Source organism: Onychomys torridus, chromosome 8 (assembly GCF_903995425.1).
Source record: "Onychomys torridus chromosome 8, mOncTor1.1, whole genome shotgun sequence".
Taxonomy (NCBI): domain Eukaryota; kingdom Metazoa; phylum Chordata; class Mammalia; order Rodentia; family Cricetidae; genus Onychomys; species Onychomys torridus.
In genome coordinates this window covers 3,623,535-3,648,927 of record NC_050450.1, presented here as the reverse complement: position 1 = coordinate 3,648,927, position 25,393 = coordinate 3,623,535, and the positions used below count along the sequence as shown (strand labels likewise).

At 39.3% G+C, this 25,393-nt stretch overlaps 1 protein-coding gene across 5 annotated transcripts in view; it reads left to right on the top strand.

Annotated features, from left to right (window-relative positions):
• Fgd4 (FYVE, RhoGEF and PH domain containing 4) overlaps positions 1–25,393 on the top strand; it is a 213,395-nt gene that overhangs the window by 154,834 nt on the left and 33,168 nt on the right. For all 5 annotated transcript variants that reach the window (XM_036195886.1, XM_036195882.1, XM_036195884.1 and 2 more), the window contains 6 exons: positions 4,285–4,374; positions 6,017–6,162; positions 6,813–6,969; positions 16,706–16,844; positions 22,946–23,004; positions 23,202–23,348. In XM_036195886.1, the coding sequence (XP_036051779.1) occupies positions 4,285–4,374; positions 6,017–6,162; positions 6,813–6,969; positions 16,706–16,844; positions 22,946–23,004; positions 23,202–23,348 (738 nt within the window). The remainder of the gene's footprint in view (positions 1–4,284; positions 4,375–6,016; positions 6,163–6,812; positions 6,970–16,705; positions 16,845–22,945; positions 23,005–23,201; positions 23,349–25,393) is intronic.

Here is a 25,393-nt window from a genome sequence, read left to right as displayed (position 1 = left end):
CATAATATATGGTAACTATCACAGATATCATAACTATCACCTGGATAGATATAACATTTCTTCATAAATCTATGAATACATAGGTTTTAGAAAATAATCTTTTAAATTGGAAGCTATTTTTTCCACTAAAATGTATAGCTTTTATACACCTGATGATTATTAAAATGCTCTTTAAAAGCCTGTGTCTACTGGAATTTCTTTGGGAAAAATTAAATGTATATTAAAATGCACTATAGCTATAACATTTTGTGTTAAAGCAAGTCTTTTAGTAGACAATATGTATCTGTGTTCTTTGCTTATATCAAAGTCACTTGTTGCATAGAATGAGAAGAGGAAACTATTTAACTATATAATAAATAGTTACTTAAAATTCTTTATGGCTGGAACTGATATAGTGACATTGTGCCAGGAGCCATCCCCGGTGGTAGATGGGTCCTGCAGAGGATGTACGGAGTCGGTGGAGAAGGAAGTGAGCCATGCCATGGTGGTCAGGAGAATCTTGCAGCCTGACTGACTAGCGGCCAGAGTATTTCTTTATTTATACAGAATTTAGTTAGCAGGGATACATTCATGATGTTCCAAAACATAGATCATATCAGTTTTGTTTTTGGACATGTGTTTCACTTCCTTTTGCTCATCTTTTAGTCATCATTAATAAACTATGACAGAACAGAGTTATCATTTCCAATCATTTTCCTTCAAGTTTTGACATCATTAATAAACAGTTATCATTCTTACTCATTAACCCCATGACCCAATTTTTGAGAATCTAGAGGCATATGACAGCCTGTGCTCAGGCTGGTTGTTTTGGTTGCTTCAAGGACACTAGACCAAAACAAAATGTTCAACAACCCTGGGCATTTTGCCCTGTCTCAAACAATGTATTATTAACTCTTAGTGGTCAGAGTGTCCAGAAAAAATCCTCAGGCTACAGCTGATGCAGTTATTATTCAAATTCTGACATAATACAATCAATGTTCACATTTATATCTTTATAGAATTTGTCTATGAATCTAATCCTGGCATTATGTTGTTCCTTGGTCATATGACATTGTAGTGGCCCTACATGAGCTAACTTCTAAGAGAGGGAGGTCCTGACACCTCATACTTTCATCATCTTTCCACTCCATACTTTGTTCATCAGTATGTCTCCATGTAGGGCAGAGTTGTGTGCCAAATAATTGTCTGAGTGTACAGTGGGAAGAGGCTTGTAATCTGAACTGCGGACACTTCCTCTAGCCCACTGAATCTTTTTGACCTTTTAAAATTTACTTTGTTTTGAATATTGTTCCAGTATAAGTGCAGGGAGAGATGTTTCAAGAATTTCTCATAGCCTCATGAAGAAACTTCTGGCTTCTTTATGTGTTACAACCTCCAAGGTATAATAAGGAAGACCTTCAAGTAAATAAGGATATCTCATTAAAAGCAGGGGGACGGGGGATAGTATATTTAGGACTTTCCTGGGTAAGCTTAGAAGCAGCATTCCTGGGAGAAGGCATAAATGATTCATAAGGAATTTTCCATCAATCCAACATCCTCAAATTGTACAAATATTAAAAGTGCCCCAAGTATGTAACAGGTGGAGATGAAAACCAAAGGTGACATGGTAGCCATCATGTGGCTCAGCTTTGCTGGATCTTTGTCAAGCAGCTGTGCTGGCTTTATGACTTCTGCCATTCCATTCAGATATGGTTGTGCCACCTTTGTAACTGTTCAGCCCAGCCATCTTCAGTTTAGTATTTTTGTTGTGTGGACATGGCCTGCAAAGCAAGAATAAAAATTGACATGTTTTATAGATAAAAATACAAATCAAAGACTAGTCATGCCAACACACACCTTTAACTCCAGCACTCTGAAGTCAGAGGCAGGCAGAGCTGTGTAAGTTCACTACCAACTTGTTCAGGACAGCTACATAGAGAGCGAGGTCTGGGCGAGGTGAGCCAAGCCTTTGCTGAGTACTGCTGCCACCCCTTGGGTTCTGCAGAGTATGACACATGTTTGTACTTGGCCAGGATCAGTTCAGGCACTTTCACTTTGCAGTCAGCAAAACATTGTTTCTTCTAATCATCCTATTCAAGACCCTATAGATCTGTGACCTCACTCCATGTCAATAAACAGTGTAATCTGTCAGCATATTTTATGGCTAATGAGAATGCTTTATTAAAACAAAATAAATCTGAATTATTTTTAAAATAATGTCAGGGGCCTGGAGAAATGACTCAATGGTTAAAGCACTTGCTGAGCAAGCAGGAGAGTAGAAGTGAGATCCCCAGAACACAAGTGAATGTGGTGACCACCTGTAATCCCAGACTCAGGGAGACAGATACAGATATGGTCCCCGGAGCAAGCTGGATGGGGAGGCCAGCCCTATCAATGTACTCTAGGTCTAACTGGGAGGTGTACTGAGATCAATCCCCAACATCAAGCTCAGGCCTTCACATACAAGTTTATACACTTGTACACACATACTACATACACATATGTAAAAAAAAAAATATTGTCAGATCTAGATCTAAACCATATAAAAGAATTTAAGTCAAAAAGGTACATCATCACTAGAAGATAAAATGAAAAAAAAAAAACTGACAAGAGAAGGAACATGGATTTGTCACAAAGACATCTAGCTAAGTGACCAGCAGCATATCAAAATCAGGATCACTCCACTTCCTCTGATGTTCTGGAAGACTGCAGACCCGTGGTCTCCAAGCTGGATGAAGAGCCCAGAAGTAGAGAAGAGTTTTAACAGCAGGTGCAAAGTCATGACAGGAATATCCTGTGCCGTGAGTGTGGTAGTGTTTACATGCTGATATGAATTTCTCCAAATTCCACAAAGGGTGCGCTTTACTGTCAGAAGATCGGGCCTTGGTGGGTCTGACTTAAAGTCTCGTGTTAATTTTGGCCAGCATTTCGTTTGGATAGAAAGGATAATGTATTTCTGTTTCTTCCTCTGAAGTGTATTTATATGCATAAAAACAAAGTTTTAGGGAGATTCCTCACACAACAATAAATAAGTTACAGACAAAAGATGTTGGACTCCAAGGGTTGGCCTGAGAATAGGGTGGCAGTGAGGAAAACTTAGAGGATTAATGCTTAAAACTTTATATTTTTATTTTATATTTGACATTCTAATAAAATTACATTGTTTCTTCCCTTTTCGCCTCCCTCTAAGCCCCCTCTGTGCCCCTCCCCACTTTCCTCCAAATTCATGGTCTTTGTTCACTAATTGTTATTGCATGCATGGATGTATAGGTATGTAAATATACATTCCTAAATATGACTTGTTCATGCCTTTTAATGTATGTATATTTTCAGATATGACCGTTCAAAGGACTTGGTTGTCCAAATTTCACAGACCATAGCCAATAGCTGAAAAGGGGTGGTGCCAGAATGGGAGAGTCTATAGTCTGATCACCAGGCAGAGGCTTGTGAAAAACATAACTCTGACATCTTGTCAAAGTCATAATAAACACAAAATAGTAGTTATATGTAAGCTAACTACTCATTTGATCTGCAATATTTATTGAGTACTGGAATTTCCAGTGAAGCACTATAGTTAATTAAAGGAGTTAGAGACCTAACAAGAAAAAACATTCCTATCATCATTAAACTAGCAAGATTATACAAATAAATTTAAAGGTTAAATAAATATATTTATTTAAGGAGGAAGCAGTAAAAATTAGATTTAATTAAAGATAGTATGAGAGCTGGACGTAGTGGTGCATACCTTTAGACCCAGCACTTGGGAAGTAGAGACAGGAAGATTTCTGTGAGTTCACAATTAGCGTCATCTACACAGCTAGTTCTAGGCCAGCTAGGACTACACAATGAGACCCTGTCTCAAAGGAAAAAAAATAGTGTGAGAGGAGACATAACTGAAACAAGACCTAGATAAATTGATAGTTGTACCTTAGCTTTGGACACACGGTAACGCATTTTACTGTTTTCTCTATTAATATTTATGATCACATATTTCATACAATATATTTTAAATGCAAATTGTTACTTACATAGAGTTGATAATAAGACAATGTGGTATCATATGTAAGAAGTAGGTAAGAGTGAAGAAAGTATGGTACTGGGTGCCGAGAAAGACGATGTTCTGAGAAAAAGGTAATAGCAATGTTGCCAGGCACAGATGTCACTGCGGTTCCCTTCACGACAGATCACTACTTTGCTTGAATATTCTTGAATGCTTTGAATGAGCTTTCTCATTAGGAGTTTGTTCCTAAAGGAAAATGTCTGGTTTCCTTTTCTTATATGCAAATATGTGTTTGATTTTTTTAGGAGACTACTGAACAGAAACTTCACAAAATAGCCAGTGAACTTTTGCTCACCGAAAGAGCGTATGTCAGCCGGCTCAACCTCTTAGATCAGGTTTGTGGTTATCCGTCATTCTACGCTAGGAACGAAGCTTTTCAGGAACTGCGGTGCAGGCCTGACTGCTTTGGATAGTGAAAGTTACTTGCTTTAAGGAAGTGTACACAGCCTCATTGGTAGATTTGCTGAATACAAAACGTTTGCAAGTCGTGAGAATATAAGTTTCTATATATATAAGTCACAGAATGACTGTGTTCCATAATGTCAAACATTGTTCTTCTTTCTTGACCATTTATCATGTAATGACTAAAATTTAAACAGGTTATTGGTAGTGACTTGTGTGTCTTGATATGTCACTGAAGTAACCACCAATAACCTATTTAAATTTTAGTCATTAACATGGCCTCCTAAAACATGTGGTCCTAGACACACCTTATCTTTGGTTCTCAAGGTCAACCATATACTAGTTGTATGGTTGTGAAACCACTTTAAAATAGTATTCTGTGAAACAGTGAAGTTGTAGTTCAGAATTTCGGTGTCAAGGTACTTTACAATGAGATAGAATCAATCCCTGTGGAATTTGAGCCTTTAAGATAGTTTTTCTTCCACATGGGATATACAGTCCCAGAATGAGTAAGTGCTTCCATGGTGGATAGAAGTCTTTTCTTCTAGGCAAGTTCAAGATGTTTTGTTTTGCTAGTTATCTTTGCAGTACATGTTACAATGTACAGAAGATCCCTGAACACACAGAGACGTGTTCAAGTTATCATGGATTATTATTTATTTAAAAACAAATAAAATCTGAGAACAAAAAGGATTTTGTTTTGTTGTTTTGTTGTTCTCTCGTGTCCAGATGTTAAGCTGTTCAACTATGGGATACAGAGTAGAATAGGAAGTGAGAGCTGTTGGCCAGCCACTGCGCCTTACTTACATTTTTGTTGCTATGATACAAACCCTGGCAGACACACACTAAGGAGGGAAGGGTTGTTTTGACTCATAGTTCAAGGCCAGGGCACAGGCACAGTGCTGGGCAGGTCAAGAGGACCGGAGCTTGATGAAACTAGTCACACTGTGTCATAGTCAGGAAGCAGAGAGCAGCTGGTGTGCAGTGCTGCTCAGCACCCCTCCCCACTGATTCCAAGATCCCAGCCAGGAAATGCTACTACCCGTGTGGGCAGGTTGCCTATCTCAGTTTATGCAATCAAGATGATTGCCCACAAACATGCTCAGAGCCCCACAACAAGTTGACAATTAACACTAACCATTACACATAGTAAGGACAATGTATAATTGCTATAGACGTCATTCAAACATAGTAAGTGAAAATATCACACTGTACACGTCCACGTCCCTTAATTATAGCCATAGATGAGAAGTGTAAACCCCTGTCAGTTGGAAATTCTCTGGCACAGAATAGCTCTATTAGCTATGTACCTTAACATCCTGTAGAAGTTAAATAAATACCATATAGGGAGGGTCATAGCTTTAGTTATAAACAAATCTTCCTAATTCACATTTAAAATTCTTCAAAAATAAAAATATATTTCCTCCTACATTTCAAGGAGTGATTGACTTCTTAAGCCCCAAGTTTCCCCATGTATTCAACAAGGTGTGTTGTTTTGCCTAGTGCAGGCCTACCACCGTGAAAATTGATTAACCAACATATCTAAAGTAATATTTGCTTTATTATTTTATTCAGGTATTTTATTGCAAACTATTAGAAGAAGCAAACCGAGGCTCATTTCCTGCAGAGATGGTGAATAAAATCTTTTCTAACATTTCATCAATAAATGCCTTCCACAGTAAATTTCTATTACCAGAGCTGGAGAAGCGAATGCAAGAATGGTAAGACAGAGAAGCAGGGCTGCTGTGCTTTAGACATGCATGCAGCATGCTGCTTTTCTTCTTTTCTTTTCTTTTTTTTTTTCTTTTTTTTCTTTTTTTTTTTTTTTTTTTTTTTTTTTTTTTGGTGGTTTTTCAAGACAAGGTTTCTCCCTAGCTTTGGAGGCTGTCCTGGAACTCGCTTTGTAGACCAGGCTGGCCTCGAACTCACAGAGATCCACCTGCCTCTGCCTCCTGAGTGCTGGGATTACAGGCGTGCACCACCACCCCCTGGCTAGGATGCTGCTTTTCAACTTTTAAAGTAGAGCAGATGCACCACACACTGCTACAATTAGTATAGTGCCAGATCTTTACATAAAAGCAGCTGGTAGATGCTGGATGCTATTCTTGGGATTTCTGGAATAGGCTTTGACAACTGTTCTCTAAATGGTGTTCTGACTAGTGAAAACAGGACTCTGGCATGATTGGCAGCTCCAAGAGCTCCGTAGCCTCTTTCTGCAATTCCTAAGCTCCCCTCTGAAAGCTGTTTCTTGATAGTGTTAGAGCAAAGTGAATATGTAGAGCAGATTGTATGGAGTGACTACTCTCTCTGCAGGCCTATTGATTTCCTCACTCTGTAAGAAACTTTAATGATGTTTTTATATTTAATACAGGGAAACTACTCCCAGAATTGGAGATATCCTGCAAAAGTTGGCACCATTCCTTAAGATGTACGGAGAATATGTAAAAGGATTTGATAATGCAGTGGAACTAGTTAAAAACATGACAGAGCGTGTTCCCCAGTTCAAATCAGTGACTGAAGAGATTCAGGTAAGAGGTCACTTTCCTTCCTGGTCACAGTTAAATTTTTCTGAGAAATTATGATTATAATTATATGGTCTTCAAGATCTAAAATTGATATGAAAGCATTTTTCTGAGAAACTTAGCCAAAATTCATTCTCCTCTAAATTTTGCAAAGATAGTATCTGCACAATTAAATCAGTTACTGAGCCCATGCCACCTAGTAAGTGGGAGAAAATGCTCATTGTGCATTGCTTTTAAACATTTTATTTAAAATATCTGCCAGCATTTTCCCTCTCCTTGTATGTCCCTCCATCCCTTTCTGTGTCCCTCGTTACTCCCTCTCAAATCCATCCTTTGTTATTATTACATATATATAAATACATACACACACACATCACAAACATGTACACATGTATGTACACTACACACACACACACACACACACACACACACACACACACACATACACACACACACTGCTCAGTCCATCAAGTGTTACTTGTCTATATGTTTTCAGGGCTGATCACTTGGTACTGAAAAACAAATTATGGGGCTCATCCCTGGAGAAGACCAAATCTCCCTCTCTCAGCAGTCATTAGTTACCTATAGCTCTTCGCCTAGAAGTGGGCTCCATGAAATTACCTCCATCCACTGTAGCATACCCATTGTTCAAGTCTTGTTTAGGCAGGCATGTTGTTGAGGTTTCACAGATGAAGCATCCCTGACATTTCTAGGAGACTCAATCTTCCAGAAGACTTCGCGACCCTCTGGCCCATCCAGTTATTCCAGTCCCTCTTAGTGATGTTCCCTTAGCCATAGCTAAGAGATTGTACTGTAGATATATCCACTGAGGCTGGGGCCCCTACAGCCAGTTCTGTGATGATTTCCATCTGCTACAAAGAAAAGCTTCCATGATCACAGCTGAGAGCTACACTTACATATGGTTATAAGGACAGGCATTCAGAATGCAGTTAAGATCTGGGCTGCTTTAATAAGTGGTAATAGTAAGTTCTCCACCAAGATTCATGATAGCACTAGCCATGAGTACTTGGCTACATTTCCTCCTGCTAATTAGACCTCAGGTCCAATTAGACAGCTATTGGTCACCTTTAATTGGACTTCGAAGGACATCCTACCATGCTGGTCATTTTTGTGGTTCATAGGTATCATACCTGGAAAGGATGATTGAGTGCTACCTCACCCCCACCAGATTGCAAAGCATGTAGGCTACTCCACAGTGTACCATGTAGTACCAGTGTAGTACCATGGAGGCTAGTTCACAGTGGGGAGGCCATTAGGTCAGATCTATCTTGACTCCCCTGAGTCCTATGTTTGAAGTGTGGTATATTCAGCAATAAGGGCCTACTCTCAAATTCTAGAAAGCAAGCAACAGCAACAGCAATAGTCCATAAAGTCTGGGAGTCTCTGGACTCATCCAACCTACAACTCAAAAGGAGGTTGCTCATGCCTGATACTGGAGGCATTGTTAAATAGTGTGTGGCTCTCACAAGGAGCATTATCACTCTATGTCATAACTTCATTATGACTATATACATATATATATGTATATATTACATATAATTTTTGAAAAATATAAAATGATATAATTTCTTATGAGTTTTCAAAACATTATTAGTATTATTTGTCTCTCCTCTCCTTTTCTACTGGTATCTTTCTACTCTCTCCAATTAAAGCCCCCCCCCATTTTCCCATTTGTCCCCCATATCACCTCTGTCCTGTTATTCCCCTCTCCAGTTCTGCTTTCCTAACTCAGTGGTCCCTTTTTACATCCTGATTTCTTCAGTTATTCCAGGTTATTTGCTCACATTTGAAGATGTGGAGTTAGGAACCACAAGTGAGAGAGAACATGTGGTGTGTTGGGTCTCTTCTGGGTCTGGGTTATATCACTCAATATAATGTTTTCTACTTCCAACCATTTACCTAAAAGTTTCATTTTTCTTTATAGCTGAATGGTGTAGATGTACCACATTCTCATTATCCATTCATCAGTTGAAGAACATTTCATTGTTTCTGTTTCCTTGCTATTGTGAATAGAATGACAATGAATACAGCTGAGCAAGAATCTGTGGGATAGCATATTGAGTCCTTTGGGCATATGCCAAGGAGTGTTATAGCTGAATCATGTGGTAGATTTATTTTTAACTTTTTGAGAATTTTCTGCACTGATTTTGAGAGTGGCGGCAGCAGTGTACAGTCCCACCATAGTGATTAAGAGCGCCATTTCCCTACATCTTCTCTAGTCTTTGTGGTTCATTGTTTTGTTGATCTGAACCATTCTACCTGCCCAGTTCCATAATTGCTAGGGATGATGAACATTTTTTGAGATTTTTTTTTTTGCTGTCTTTATTTCTTCTTTTGAGAATGCTGTTCATATCCCCAGGCATATTTTTGAATGAGTCAATTATTTTCTTGTTTTCACAGTTCTTTATATAATCTGAATATTAACCCTCTATCAGGTGTATACATAGCAAAGATTATCTACCACTCCATGGGCTCCCTTGTCATTGTATTGTTTCCTTAGTTGCACAAAAGTTTTTTAATTTTATGAAGGTCCAGTTTGTCAGTGGTTGGCCTTAACCCATGATAAATATAAATAGAAAAGAATCCTCAATAAAATACTTATAAGTGAATTTAGGCATATATCAAAAAGATTATTCACTGTGATCAAGTTGGTTTTATCTCACAGATACAGGAATATTTCAACATACTTAAATCAATAAATTTAGTATACCATATAAATGGACTTAAAGACAAAAATCACATGATCATTTCATAGATATAGAAAAGGCCTTCGCAAAATTCAACATAGTTTCATAATAAAGGTCCTAGCTAGAGTAGGACTAGAGGGAACAGATCACAACATAATAAAGGCTATATATGACAAGCTCACAGCCTAAATTAAAAGCCTCCTAAATTAAATAAAACTTGAAGCAATCCCATAAAAATTGGGGACCAGACACAACTCTTCATTCTCCCCGCTCTTTTTCAATGTACCGCTCAAAGCATTGGCTGGAGGAATAAGACAAGAAAAGGAAATAGAAAAAGAAATCAGATTATCCCTGCTTATAGATGATTTGCTATTATTATGTGTAGGAAATCCCAAAAATTCCACTAGAAAACATATAGAATCAACCAACAATCTCAACAAAGTGGTAGGAATCAAAATCAACTTACAAATATTAGTAGCCTTTCCATGCAACAAAAACAATATGCTGAAAAGGAGATCATGAACATGCTCCCATTCACAATACCCTCCAATAAAATTAAATCCCAAAAGATAAGCTTAACCAAGGAGACAAAAGACTTCTACAACTAAAAACTTCAAATCTCTGAAGAAAAAGATTGAGAAACACACCAGATAATAGAAAGACCTTCCATTCTTATGGGAGGTAGAATTAATATTTTGAAAATGACCATCCTACCAAAAGCAATTTACAGATTCAGTAAATCCTTAAAACATTTTTTCACAAAAACACTAACAAAATTCTAAAATGCATGTGAAACTACAAAAGACCCCATATAGCTGAAGCAATTCTGAAGAAAAGAACAGTTCAGGAGGAAATACCACTCCAGATTGTAAGATGCATTACAGAGCTGTAGTAACAAAAACAATATGGTACTGGCAAAAACAGACATACTGAGTAAAATAGAAGACCCAAAAATAAGGATAGATATTTATAGCAATCTAATATTTTAAAAAGATGGTCCCCCTCCCCCAAAAAAAGACACTGGAGGAAATACAACATCTTCAACAAATGCTGCTGGGAAAACTGGATATCCACATATATAAGAATGCAATTAAGACTCCAATGTATTGCACAAAAATCATCAACTTCAAATGAATCAGACTCCTCAGTGTGAGGCATTTTTCTGATACTCTAAAAGAAACATGGGTAGTACCCTAGAAGGTAGAGGTGTAAAAATGACATTCTGAATAGGACTTTGTTTGCTTTTGAAACTAGCAAAGGTTAGCCTTTTAGAGTCTGTCTTAGCCACTGTTCTTTGCTGTGAAGAGACTCCATAACCAAAACAGCTCTTTGCTTACAGTTTCAGAGGCTTAGTTCATTGTCATCATGGCAGAGAGCATGGCAATGGGCATGGCAGGTATGGGGCTGGAGAAGAAGTTGAGAGATACACCCTGATCTGCAGGCAGAGACACAGAGAGAGAGAGAGAGACACTGGGCTTGGCATGAACTTTTGAAACCTTAAAGCCCACCCCCATTAACATACTTCCTCCAACAAGGCCACACCTCCTAATCCTTCTAATCATTTAAAACAGTTCCACTCCCTGGCAACTAGGCATTCACATATCTGAGCCTATGGAGGCCATTTGCATTCAAACCTCCACTTCCCACTCCCTGGCCCCATAGGCTTGTAGCCATACCATAATACAAAAATGCATTCAGTTCATCTTCCAAAGCCCCTAGTCTATCACAGTCTCAACACTGCTTAAAAGTCTAACGTCTCTTCTGTGACTCATGGCAATCTTTTAACTGTACCCCACTGTAAAATCAAATCAAAAATCAGATCACATACTTCCAACATACAGTGCACAGAGTATACATTACAGATCAGGTGTGGAACCAGTCCATGAGAGAGAAGTGTGTTGCAGTCAACAAAGCTGAAAGGAGTTGGAGATCTGAAGAACATTTTGATAACAGACTTGGAGATGTAGAATTTGGAGCTTGCCCTGATGGTTTTAGGTCTCGCTTTGGTCCAGTATCTCCTCACTGTGCTCCCTTTCCTCCCTTTGGACTTTTAAGCAGTGTTGAGACTGTGATAGACTAGGGGCTTTGGAAGATGAACTGAATGCAGTTTTGTATTATGGTATGGCTACAAGCCTATGGGGCCAGGGAGTGGGAAGTGGAGGTTTGAATGCAAATGGCCTCCATAGGCTCAGATATGTGAATGCCTAGTTGCCAGGGAGTGGAACTATTTTAAATGATTAGAAGGATTAGGAGGTGTGGCCTTGTTGGAGGAAGTATGTTAATGGGGGTGAGCTTTAAGGTTTCAAAAGCCCAGTCTGTCTGTCTGTCTGTCTGTCTGTCTGTCTGTCTTTCTCTCTCTCTCTCTCTCTCTCTCTCTCTCTCTGTGTGTGTGTGTGTGTGTGTGTGTGTGTGTGTGTGTGTGTGTCTGCCTGCAGATCAGGGTGTATCTCTCAACTTCTTCTCCAGCCCCATACCTGCCATGCCCATTGCCATGCTCTCTGCCATGATGACAATGAACTAAGCTTCTGAAACTGTAAGCAAGCCTCCACTTAAATGCTTTCTTTCTTTTTTAAGAGTTGCCTTGGTCATAGTGTCTCTTCACAGAAATAGAATAATAACTAAGACATAAGTCTACATAAGTTCATCACATGTGGTAGGCCTATGCATATAATTCTAGCATGTAGGAGGAGGCTGGGGAAGCAAGATGACAAGTTTGAAGCCAGTCTTGACTACCTAATAAGATAGAGTCTCAAGTTTCTTCTTATTCCCCCTTCTTTCAGTGGTTGAAATCTGAAGAGGGAATAGATCCATTGCAATGAAGCCTAATTTTTTTTAGTCACTTTATATCTGCATACAGGTTTGCCTCCATTTTACCAAGCCTATATAATACATTTTAATAATGCCATAATCATTTCTGTTAATTCTCTAGTGGGTATTCAGACTTGTGGATTACTAATTGTTTCAATATGTGAAATAGAATTCTACACATCACATAATGCTTTTGTGGCTAGAATTCTATGGAATTCTGTGACTCTTCTTATGTTACATGAATAGATTTTATAGTACTATTTTGATTCCTTTTATTTTTAAATAATTTTGAACATTTTTATTAATTGCTCTTAGGATAATATGCACATTAATTTATTCTAGCCAGCTTCAGATTATGCTAACTTAATCTTAGTGAAATATATGATTTCTATAAAGCTTTCCTCCCTACTCTGTGTGTAGACGAATTTCTAAATGATCTTATTAAATAAGAAACACAGAGCCAAATATGGGGTGAAAGCCTTAGAAATCAGGGAAATAGTGAGAGCCACCAACCTTACCTCTCCAGCTCTGCACCTATCAAAAGGGTGACTTACTTCCTGTCTACCCCAGCCTTTATTGCTTTGCTGTTCTGCCTTCTCATTGGCTCTTAGCCCAGCTACCTCACTTCCTTGTCACGGGCCTGTCTGTGCAGACCTCCAGGTCTCTATGGTTGGTACTGGGATTAAAGGTGTGTGCTACCACTGCCTGACTTCTATATTTACTTAAAAATGGCTGGCCTTTTCCAACCCTTTGATCTCCAGGCATGCTTTATTTATTAACATACAAATAAAATATCACCACATCTGTGCTCTGTTCTCTTCATGTCATTTATATTTGTCTTAGTGAGGCTTTCTATTTCTGTGATAAAACACCATGACCATAAGCAGATTTTATTTTATTTTTCAGGATTGTTTTGACTGGGCTTATCGTTTGTATTTCCATATGAAACATAAGATTGTTTTTTTCATTTTCTGTGACTAGTTGTTTGGAATTTTGATTATATTGAATCTTTAGGTTACTTTTTAGGATACCCATTTTCACAGTATGAATCTTACCAATTCATGAGCATGGGAGGTCTTTATATCTTCTGATATCTTCAGTTTCTTGTTCAGTACCTTAAGATATTATTTGATTTTAGGAAGGCTACTGATTTCTGTGTATTGATTGTGTTTATGAGATGTTTGGAGTTTTCTGAGGAGTCTTTAAGGGTCTTTGTATATAGCATCATATCGTCTACAAATAATGATATTTTAACTTATACCTTTCCAAATGGAGTTTCCCTCTCCTTCACTTGTCTTGTTGATCTAGCTAAGACTTCAAGTACTGTATTGAACAAGATGAAGAGAAGGGACATCTTTTTCTTGTTCCTGATTTTAGTGGAAATGCTTTGAGTTTTTCTCCATTTAGCAAGATGTTGGTTGTGTTGTTGAGAGTGGAGTATTGAAGTCAATGACTGACACTGTGTTGTGTCAGTCTGTGGTTTTCATTTTAACAGTGTTTCTTTTTGAAATCAGGTGCCTCTGTGTTGGGTGAGTATATGTTTACCACTATAATATCTTATTAACGCATTTTTTAAGAGTATGAAGTGTTCCTCCCTCCCTCTCCCTTCTGACTAGTTTTGCTTTGAAGTTTATTTTGTTGATATTATAATATCTATGCCTGCTGTTTCTATGCCTGCTGTTTCTTTTCTTTTTTTTTCTTTTTTTTTTTTTTTTCTTTTCGAGACAGGGTTTCTCTGTGTAGCTTTGCGCCTTTCCTGGAACTGACTTGGTAGCCCAGGCTGGCCTCGAACTCACAGAGATCTGCCTGGCTCTGCCTCTTGAGTGCTGGGATTAAAGGCATGCACCACCACCGCCTGGCGCTTGCTGTTTCTTAGTGTAATCTGCTGGGGTACGTTTTTCCATCCTTTACCCTAAGGTTGTATCTCATTATTGATAATGAAGTATGTGTCTGAGAAGTAGCAAAAGATCGGACTATTTTCTGATCCAGTCTTTTAGTCTGGGTCTCTTTATTGAGGAATTTGGACCATTAATATTCAAAGTAATTGTTGAATAGTGTATATTAATTCCTGTTGTTTTATTGACTTAGTAATGTTTTCATGGATCTCTTTTGATTGCTTGACCTGGCATGTTCCCTTGGACATGTTCATACTTCTTTCAGATTGATATATTCCTTCTAGTGGCCTCTGTAGTATTCATAATATTCCTCCTAGTGGCCTCTGTATTACGATCTTACTAGTTATAAATTCTTTTAATCTGTTTTCATCATGGAAAATTTTCACTTCATCTTTAATTTTAACAACCAAGGTTGGCAGTTGTGGTCTTTCAGGACTTGGAATATGTCTTTCCAGATGTGTTCTGGATTCAAAGATTTCTGCCAGATAATCAGGTTTGGTCTCACAGGCCTGTTCTTATACGTGACTTCATATTTCTCTCTTCCACTTTTCAATGTCTTTTCTTCATTCAGTATTTCAATATTTGTGATAGTAAGAATGAAGAATGTCTCCCAGATTTCATGTATTTCAACACTGGGTTCCAGTTAGTGGCTCTGTTTGGGGATGGTCTAGATGGTCTAGCCTTACTGGAAGAAGTATGTCACAGGAGGTGTAGTTCCACCATGCTTCCTGTTAGCCCCCTCTGCTTCAGGCTTTTGGTTACTTTCATTTCTGGCCACCATGCCTCCTTGCTGTGATGGGCTCTTAAACTTCTAAAATCATAAGCCAAAATAAACTCCAAGAGTTTTTCATTTTCAGTATCATTTCATTTCTGTTTTCTTTAAAAATTCAAACTACTTTCATGTTTTGGATTTACTTCTTTATTACACTCATCTCTTTGTCCTTATCTTTTTTTGAGTTGTTTGGTCATAATTGTAGTCATTCTTTTGAATTCTTTGAGAGTTTGTCTATACTATTTGTAACTGGGTCATTATTATGGGATTTATATTTGGGGAAAGAGTCCCCATCCCAACCCCAGTCTATGAAATGCTGGGAGAAGCCAGAGACTATGCATTTAAGATATTCTATCATACGACACAGATACTGAGCTTCCCTTCAACGTCACCTTCCATTCTGACTACTTCAAGGTTGTTTGCCAAGGACAATGACCTCTTCCTGCCCCTCTGTCTCTCTTTGGGACTCACCAGAACCTTAAGCCTGGGACCCTTTAGCCTGCCCACTTGGCACAGAGACACAGGTAGGCTACCTACACTCAAGTTCACAGCCCACTCCAGTCTGATAGGCCCAGGACTGCCTACCAGAGCTTTCATCTCCTCCGGCCTGTCTCTCTCCCTTTGGGACTTACAAGTTCTCAGCCTTCTCTCCACATGGGACTCTGTAGCCAGCATATGTGGCTAGAAGACCCAGGCTACTTTCTCCTTTCTGCCAGCTGCATGACTGGAACCTTCCAGTTGCCATACCCTATCTTGAGACCCAGGAACAGTCTATATTACCAGGGGAACTTGTTATAGGATCCTTGTTCCCAAACCACTGAAGGGACCAGACTGTACCTGATAAACAGAGACCTGGGATAGAGGGATGTAGCCCTAATTACTAGACAAATAGAAGAAATTGACACCTCATCTCCACCATAAATTTGACTCCACCTAAACATTATAAATATCCCCAGTGAAAGAAAGGTTATTTGAACAAAAAGAAAAAAGAAAACTCAACCAACAAACTAACTCCAGATGCACAAATCTCAACACATAAATAAAAACAGCAATAACACCCACCCCCACAACAACAACAAAAAAGCCCAAAAAACAAAATGGAATGGAAGGTGACATTGAAGGGAGGCTCAGTATCTGTGTCGTATGGACAGCAATATGATAGAATATCTTAAATGCATAGTCTCTGGCTTCTCCCAGCATTGTGCTTTCATAGACTGGGGTGAGGGGTGGGGAACTCAGAAACCTGCACTTTCCCAAGCACCCCAGATGTGTAATGCACTATACTTGAGAGAAAATACTACCCTTGATGAAAGTTCTTTATTACATTGTGGTTTTATATTGGTTAACCTAATTTTTAAATATTCCTTTAAAAACCTTGATCATAGGGCTCAGTGAGTGACTTGCCACCAAGCCTAATAGCCTGACTTTGTTCCCCAGACCCATGTGGTACAGAGAGAACTGCAGGGTGTCCTCTGATCGTCATGCTCACATGCACATACATACAATAAAGAAATAAAGTTAATTAAAATATTTAAAAATAAAAATCTTGCTGATTACAGAAACAGAAGATCTGTGGAAGCTTAACCCTGCAGCATCACATGCTGGAGCCTATTCAGCGGATCCCTCGCTATGAGATGCTGCTCAAGGACTACCTGAAGAAGCTGTCCCCTGACTCCCCAGACTGGAAAGATGCGAAAAGTAAATGGTTTTATTCTCCCTCAACAGCAGCAGAATGATATCGCCAAACAGCCCTTTGGTCCCAACACTGCATCTTACCTCATCACACTGGAAATCATTGTCAGCACCTTAATTAAGCAAGCCACTTTTAGTCAGGATCACAATGACTTAGAGAAATACAATCATGCTTCCTATTCTGGATACATGTTAATCACTAACTCAGATCTAAAACCATAGGCTTAGAGGTGTTTGGAGTAGTGATATAGTGACCTTCTCATAGGTGCAGCTGGTGCCTACCAAGAAAGCAAAATAGGACAATTACTGTGTAACTGTAACTGTTAGCCTTACTCCCTGAGACACACAGGACATGAGGTGCTTTATTGTCTAGTAACATTTTCCTCAAAAATTGTGTTGGTCATCTTAATTATTTCAGTAGATTAGAATGAAGAATTTTTAAGAAATTAAAATTAATTAGTGAGTTTCATTAATTCTTTAGTTTCTCATGTAGTTTTAAATTTTTTGTGATATTAGAGATTGAGCTCAGAGATTTGCACATCACATTCTAATATGCACATGGTGCACCATATGTAATGGCTTTAAATCTCAGTGCTACAGAGGCAGAGGCAGGTAGATCTCTGTGAGTTCCAGGATAGCCAGGGCCAAATAATGAGGCCCTCTCTAACTAAACCAAACAAACAGACAAAAAAGCCATGTTTTACCTCCCCTCTAGTATGTTTTTTTTTAACCTCTAAAAAATTAAAGGGATGAGTAAAAATTAAGAAATAGTCATGGTTCAATATTTGGCCAGTGCTAATAATATAGTATAGTCTTTAAAACATGCTTCTCCTGCATGTTTTTTACTTTTTTCTTAAGCCAGAGTTATTCTGAGATGAGGATCCAAGTCCCATCTAGAGCACAGGCCATCTCCAGGGTGTTTTCTCACTATGACTTAGTGACCACAGAAGCGCCTCTCACTCTTTGACCCTTCTGAAGCTTGTATAGCTTGACTTGTGATCGTTCCTGGCCTGATGCTCACGGGGCACACTCTTACTTTCGCCCATGAGTGCCGGGTGCTAGTGCTGACCTTCTGGTGAGCTGGAAGTGCCTGAACAGCTCTTCCTAAACCCCTCCTGGCAGCTGCCCCAGCCTTTGCCATCTTGTTTAACTCTATCCTGGATTTTGTGTGTCAAACCCAGAACTGCCTGTACTCACATGGCCTGAAACATGTAAAATTACTCTTTTTTAGTGACCGTATCCTCTTTCCCTGCCTTACAAAGAGTCACATTTAGAAAGACAAAGGGATCTTCAGAGCCCAACCTATAAAATCAGCCAGGTCACAGTGCATGGAGCACATCACCTGCTCAGAGCATCAGGATGCAGACAAACCCTTAAGTCAGATCCTGCCATAAGGACATCACCTCCTTCACCCTTAAGTGCAGGACTCGACACAGCAAAGTCACAAAGGGATTGGAAGCTGTATTTACAGCACCAGCCACACAGGCTGGGGACACTTTTAAATGAAACAAAATTGTTAACTATCCACTTTTGAAATACTGGCATTATCCCTCCTTAAGATACTGTTAGAGAATATTGTTACAGAAATACTGGGGAAAGTGGGTAGCTTGGTAGTGGCATGTTGCTTGCAACCAGGTTACCTCAGTGAAGGCTCACTCCAGGGCAGCCACACTACGACCAGCCTGGCAGACTCTCTGCAAACATTCTTCACATTCTTTCTGCTTACTGTTGGTTTCCAGTGCAGTTTTGTTCTTGGTGCTTTCCTTGTCTGGTTCAAAAATACTGAGGGTTAATTCTTCAGATTGCTTCTTGACAGTCAGGAGTATGCACCCAGATGAGTGGTTTTTCGGTTCCTCTGTGGGTTGTCATCTGGCTCCCCAGCTTTCCAGCTCCAGAAGCAGAAAATACACTGAGCCAAGCCAGGCTCATTGTCAGTAGGACTGTGGATGGGTCCATCCTCAGCCATTCTCCCCAGGGTTCAGGCCAGCCCTCTAGGAAGGGACATTTCTTATAGAGAGATGTGATGATCCTTGTGTGGAGCTGCCAAGCCATGGCCACCAGGACATGCCAAGTGCATAAGTGCATAATTCAAATCCTGTGTAAAGTACTGCCTCAGTATTCTATATCTAAAGATTCATTTTTTTATTATTAAGAAATTTTCTCTTCATTTAACATACCAACCACAGATCCCCCTCTCCTTCCTCCTCCTGCACCAATCCCCAGCCTTTCCCCGAACCCACCTCCAAGGCAAGGCCTCCCATGGGGAATCAGCAGAGCCTGGTCCATTCAGTTGAGGCAGGTCAAAGCCCCTCCCCCTGCACCAAGGCTGTGCAAGCTGTCCCATTATAGGTAGTGGGCTCCAAAAAGCCAGCTCATACACCAGGGATGGATCCTGATCCCACTGCCAGGGGGCCCCTTAAGCAGCAGGTCAAGCTACATAACTGTCTCGCTTATGCAGAGGGCCTAGTCCAATCCCATCAAGGCTCCACAGTTATTGGTCCACAGTTGATGAGTTTCCACTAGTCTGGTTTGGTTATCTCTTTACATTTCCCCATCATGATCTTGATGCTTCTTGCCCATAAAATCCCACTTCCCTCTCTTCAACTGGACTCCTGGAGCTGGGCCTGGTGCTTGACTGCAGATCTCTGCATCTGCTTCCACCAGTTAATAGATGAAGGCTCTATGATGACAGTTATGGTATTTACCAATCTGATTACCAGAGTAGGCCAGTTCAGGCACCCTCTCCACTATTGCTAGTAGTCTTAATGTGGGGTCATCCTTGTGGATTTGTGGGTACTCCCCTAGCACCTTGTTTCTCTCTATCCCCATGATGTCTCCCTCTGTCATGATATCTCTTCCATTGCTCTCCCACTCTGTCCCTGTTCCAGCTTGACCATCCTGTTCCCTTATGTTCTCATCCCCCATCCCCTACCCTTATTTCTCTGTTAAGTTTCTGTCTGGCAGACCTGTCCATTGGTAAGAGTTGAGTGAAGTCTCCCACTACTAGTGTATGGGGTCTGATGTGTGGTTTAAGCTTTAGTAATGTTTTGTTTTGTTTTGTTTTTACAAATGTGGATGCCCTCATATTTCGGGCATAAATGTTCAGAATTGGGACTTCATCTTGGTGGGTTTTTCCTGTGATGAATATGTAATGTCCTTCCCGGTCTCTTTTGATTGATTGATTTTAGTTTGAAGTCAGTTTTGTTAGATATCAGGATAGCTACACCAGCTTGCTTCTTGAGTCCATTTGATTGGAAAGTTTTCCTAGCCCTTTACTCTGAGGGAGTGTCTGTCTTTGAAGTTGAGCTGTGTTTCTTGTATGCAGCAGGACTGGTCCTGTTTTCATATCCATTCTGTTAGCCTGTGTCTTTTATAGGTGAATTGAATCCATTGATGTAGCACGAATTGTTAGAAGGTCTTATTAATAAAAACAAACCCGGAACTAGGTATTGGGGTGAAGGTTGAAAGAAAAACAGAACCAGCCATAGCTAATCACTTCATCAATTCCTCAGCTGATTTTGTTTCCTCAAACTGGAAGCCTCTGTGTCCTCATCTGAGTGGATCTCAACAGAACTGCTCAAAATCCTAAAAGTTTAACCAGACCCTAGCTCCTGGTCCTCACACCTTATATACCTTTTTGCTTCCTGCCATCACTTCCTGGGATTAAAGGTATGTGTCACCGTGCCTGGCTGTTTCCAGTATGGCTTTGAACTCAGAGATCCAGACAGATTTCTGCTTCCTGAATGCTAGAATTAAAGGTGTGTGTATGCCACCATTTGCTGGCCTCTACATCTAGTGGCTGTTCTGTTCTCTGACCCCAGATAAGTTTATTAAGGCACACAATATATTGGGGAACACAATATCACCACACATTGATATGAAGGGGTATTAATGGCCAGTGATTGTTAATTCCTATTATTTCTTGGTGGCAGTGTTGTGTGTTTCCCTTCTTTGGTATTTGTTGGTGTGGGATTATCTATTGCCTGTGTTTTCATGGGTGTATCTGACTTGTTTAGGTTGTAATTTTCCTTCTAGTGCTTTCTGTAGGGCTGCATCTGTGGATAGGTATTTTTTAATCTGGTTTTATCATGGAATATTTTGTTTACTCCGTCAATGATAATTCAGAGTTTTGCTGAGTATAATAGTCTGGGTTGTTTCTTAGTGTCTCCATAACGTCTGTTCAGGACCTTCTGGCTTTCAGAGTCTCCATTGAGAAGTCAGGTGTTATTCTTATAGATCTGCCTTTATATGTTATTTGGCCTTTTTCCTTTGCAGCTATTAATATTTTTTCTTTATTCTGTATATTTAGTGGTTTGATTATTATATGGCAAGAGGACTTTTTTTTGGGAGGGGGGGGGCTGTCCAGTCTATTAGTTGTTCTATAAGCTTCTTGTATCTTCATAGGCATTTTCTTCTTTAGGTTGGGAAAGTTTTCTTCTATGACTTTGTTAAATATATTCTCTGTGCCTTTGAGCTATTATTCTTCTCCTTCTTCTATTCCTGTTATTCTTAGGTTTGGTCTTTTCATGGTGTCCCAAATTTCCTGGACATTTTGTGTTATGACTTTTTTAGCTTTAATGTTTTCTTTGACTGATGAATCTATTTCCTCTATTGTATCCTCCTCTACACTAGAGAGTCTCTCTTCCATCTCTTGCTTTCTGTTGGTTATGCTTGCATCTGTAGTTTCTGTTCATTTACTCATATTTTCCATTTCCAGCATTCCCTCAGTTTGTGTTTTCTTCATTTCCTCTATTTCAGTTTTCAAAGTCTTAAACTGTTTCCTTCACTTGTTTGATTGCTTTTTCTTAGTTCTCTTGACTTTTTTAAAGGGATTTATTGATTTCTTCGAATTTTTTGTTTGCTTTTTCCTTGGTTTCTTTAAGGGAATTTTGTATTTCCTCTTTAAAGGCCTCTATCATCTTCTTAAAGTCATTTTTAAAGTCAGTTTCTTCTGTATTGGGATGTTCAGGTCTTACTGATGTAGAACCACTAGGTTCTGGTAGTACCATATTGCTCTTTATGTTGTTGAATGTAGTTTTGCACTGGCATCTACCTGTTTCTTCCTCCACTCCATGCAAATGATGTCTTGTCTGAGGGAGCCTCTTTTGTTCCAATCAGCACTCTTGGTCCAATGGGAGCTCTTGATCTAATCGGAGCTCTTGGTCTTATTGGAGCTGGTGGACTCTGTGTCTCAGGGAGCCGCTGTGGTCTGGGGATGGTTGGGTTTGCAGGGTGGAGTGGGGCTTGTAGGTTACATGTCCAGTGGGGGATGGTGGTAGTCTGGCCTGCCTGCAGGAGTCCTGACTGTTGGTGTGGAACTGGGGCTGCAATGGTAGGGATATGGGGGCGTGGGTTGTGCTCCTGGGCATACTCACTCCACCTTTCCTTCCCCCCAGCACTATAAGGCTATAAAGCCCTCAGACTCTATCCGAATCAGACTGTCATGCTTTCCAAAGAAAGCTGTTTATGTTTGTGCAAACTGTAGCATCAGAAGTTTGAGTCATATGATCTAGGACCAAGTCACGTCACTTCCTTATTTCTATCATGTGGCAAAAGGAAATGAAAGAACTCACCAACTAGTAGACAAGTTCCTCAGGAGCTACTTTCCAAAATGTTCTGTGTATTCCTTTAATTGTTACTAGTACCAAACTTTACATACAGCAATATTATTTCCTACATATATCTATGGTACAGTTTAATTTTTAAATTAGAGATTAATACTATATAATAAAATAGAATAATTTTAACTGTGTGCTATAATAAAATTTAAACTTAGAAATTTTTTTTCCTGGAAATTTCTATTTGCTATTTTTGAGCCACAACAAATGGACTGATGGTGTGGGACTGCTGTTTATATGAAATTACTCCTGGCAAAGTGCTTCGAACCTGGTAGCGTACACTGTAAATGCAAGTTCATTTCTAAGGCCTACTATATGCTAAATTACATATATCATTTTGGAAGTAAATATCCTGTAATTGGAGATAAACTGCTAACAAATAACTTGTGGAAACCATATACTAGAGATTTTAATCATCTTTGATCTCTGTGTTTCTGTAGTAGCACAGGATGGATGAAACATTTATTTACTTTTCTTTTTCCCATTTAGAATCACTTGAAATTATATCTACAGCAGCAAGCCATTCTAATAGTGCAATAAGGAAAATGGTAAGTGGCTTTCAGAGGACCTGGGAACCTTCTGGTTAGACAGCAGTCAGTAATATAGACTCTGACTATTATAGATTATTAGTACATTTTATACCAAAATGTAAACTTACTCTCAATATCGATTAAATTACATAGATTTTAGTTAAATTTAAATTACCATATATTTGATCTTGCTGTGTTTTGTTTTAATTTCCCAGGAGAACCTGAAGAAACTCTTAGAGATTTATGAGATGTTGGGAGAAGAAGAAGACATTGTAAATCCCTCAAATGAACTAATAAAAGAAGGACAAATCCTCAAACTAGCAGCTCGGAACACATCAGCACAAGAACGCTACCTCTTCTTAGTAAGTTTGATAGTGTCAGCCAGTTGCACACCAACAGTTCACTGAAATTCCTGTACATGAAGTGACATAGTTGCTTAGTTCCAGAGTAATTATATCACACCTGCTTTAGTCCACATTGGTGGGATTTTCCGTGAGAGTATCTTAAGAACTATGATGAGTATTTCTCTTACACTTGTGAGCTGATCAACTTCAGGTAATGCATACTGGCGACAAGGTAGCCTTCCTGTGACTGTAGCCCATAGTGCACACATGGGCATGATTCCATTTCTGAAACCCTCCTTTGCTTGATTTTGGTTTTATCTTTCCCTTTGTTCTTATAGGGTGATGGGTATATTATGTTTAACCATTTTGTTGCCAAACTATTTCCTGTGACAATTGTCCCCCATCCCTCCACAATCACCAGTCTAAACTATCTGGAGAAGGAAGTGAATGTGCTCACGTCCTTGCATCTGTCCCTTTCTTAGCGTTCTGAGGACAGTTCATCTAGGACTTATCAAATGGGAGACACAGTGACAAATTACCTGGTTCAGTTTCGGTAGATGAACTCTGGTTCTCTCTATACCTAAAAGGATGAAACAGATCATAATAATGGCTAACCGACAATAAACTAACATTGAATAATAACTCAGCAAATGTTATATATTATGATTATTGTTGAGATAAGTTTGTAATGAGCTCATTTTCTTGCTGCCAAGCATCATTTTAGCATCTATAATGAGTTGTCTTCAAGACCTGAGAAATTCTAGATTATTTCCATCTTCCCTTGAAAAAAATTATAGGGATTAATTGTCATAGGAGGAATTTTTAATATCCCACAGTGTTTTTAATGTTTTATTACATATATTTATTTGTGTAGGAATATTTGTGTGTTCGTATGTGTGAATATGTGCATGTTTGAGTGTGTGAGTGAGTGTGGGTAAGTGTGTGTGTGAGTGATTGAGTGTCTAGATGAGTGTGTAGGAGGTGAGTGTGAGATTGTGAAAGTATAGGGGGTGAGTGTGTGAGTGAGTGTGGGTTGAGTGGGTGTGTATGGGGGTGAGTGTATAGGCCAAGTGGATGAGTGTGTATGAAGGTGAGTGAGTGATTATGTGTGGGGTGAGTGTGTGGGGGTTAGTGTGTGAGTGTGTAGGGGGTGAGTGTGTAAGTGTGTGGGATGAATGGGTGAGTGAATATGTGGGTGAGTGTGTATATGTGTATGTGTGTGTACCCATACCATGATATGTGTAGAGGTTAGAGGAAAGCGTACAGGAGTGAGTCTCTCCTTCTGCTCTGTGGATTCTGGAGCTAAAGCTCAGGGTGTCAGGATTGGTGTTAAGCTTCTTTACCTGCTGAGCCATCTCAGCAGGCTCGCAGTTTCGGTTTTTCTCTTTTAAGAACATTTCGTTACCACACTATCCAACTATTTGAATTCTAAGATTGTTAGCTTAAAAACTTAAAAAACAGATATCCACACAAAGCAAAGTATGGTTCTGTCAACAAAAAATAAATTCATGACTTACCCTGTTACATCTATTTAGGATTGCTTGTATGTACATGTGTTTAGGATTGACCTTTGGGGATTGGATAACCCATCAGGGAGCTTGTCCCTGAAGAAAACTGATTTTCTGTCTCTCAGCAGCCATGAGGAGCTCTTCATCAAGGGGTGGAACCTTGTAAAATTTCTCCTATCCACATTGGCACATAAACTGACCTTGTCATTATGCAAGTCTTATTTAAGTAACCATACTGTTGAGACTTCATGGGTGTAGCTTCTTTGTAAAGACAATATGTAATAGCAAGCCTCATGGTCCTTTGCCTCTTACAGTCTTTCCTGCATCTCTACCACAATGTCCTCTGAGGCTTGGGTGAAGGGTGATGGTGTAAATGTATCTGCTGGGCTTGAGCACCCCACAGACCCTTATTCTCTATATTTTGAGGGGTTTTGAATCTCTGTAATAGACTCCATCTATTAAAAAAAAAAAGAAAAAGAAACTTCTTTGATGAGGGGCAAGAGGCACATTTATTTGTGGGTATAAAGTTAATTGTTTAGTATGCATTTAGAAATT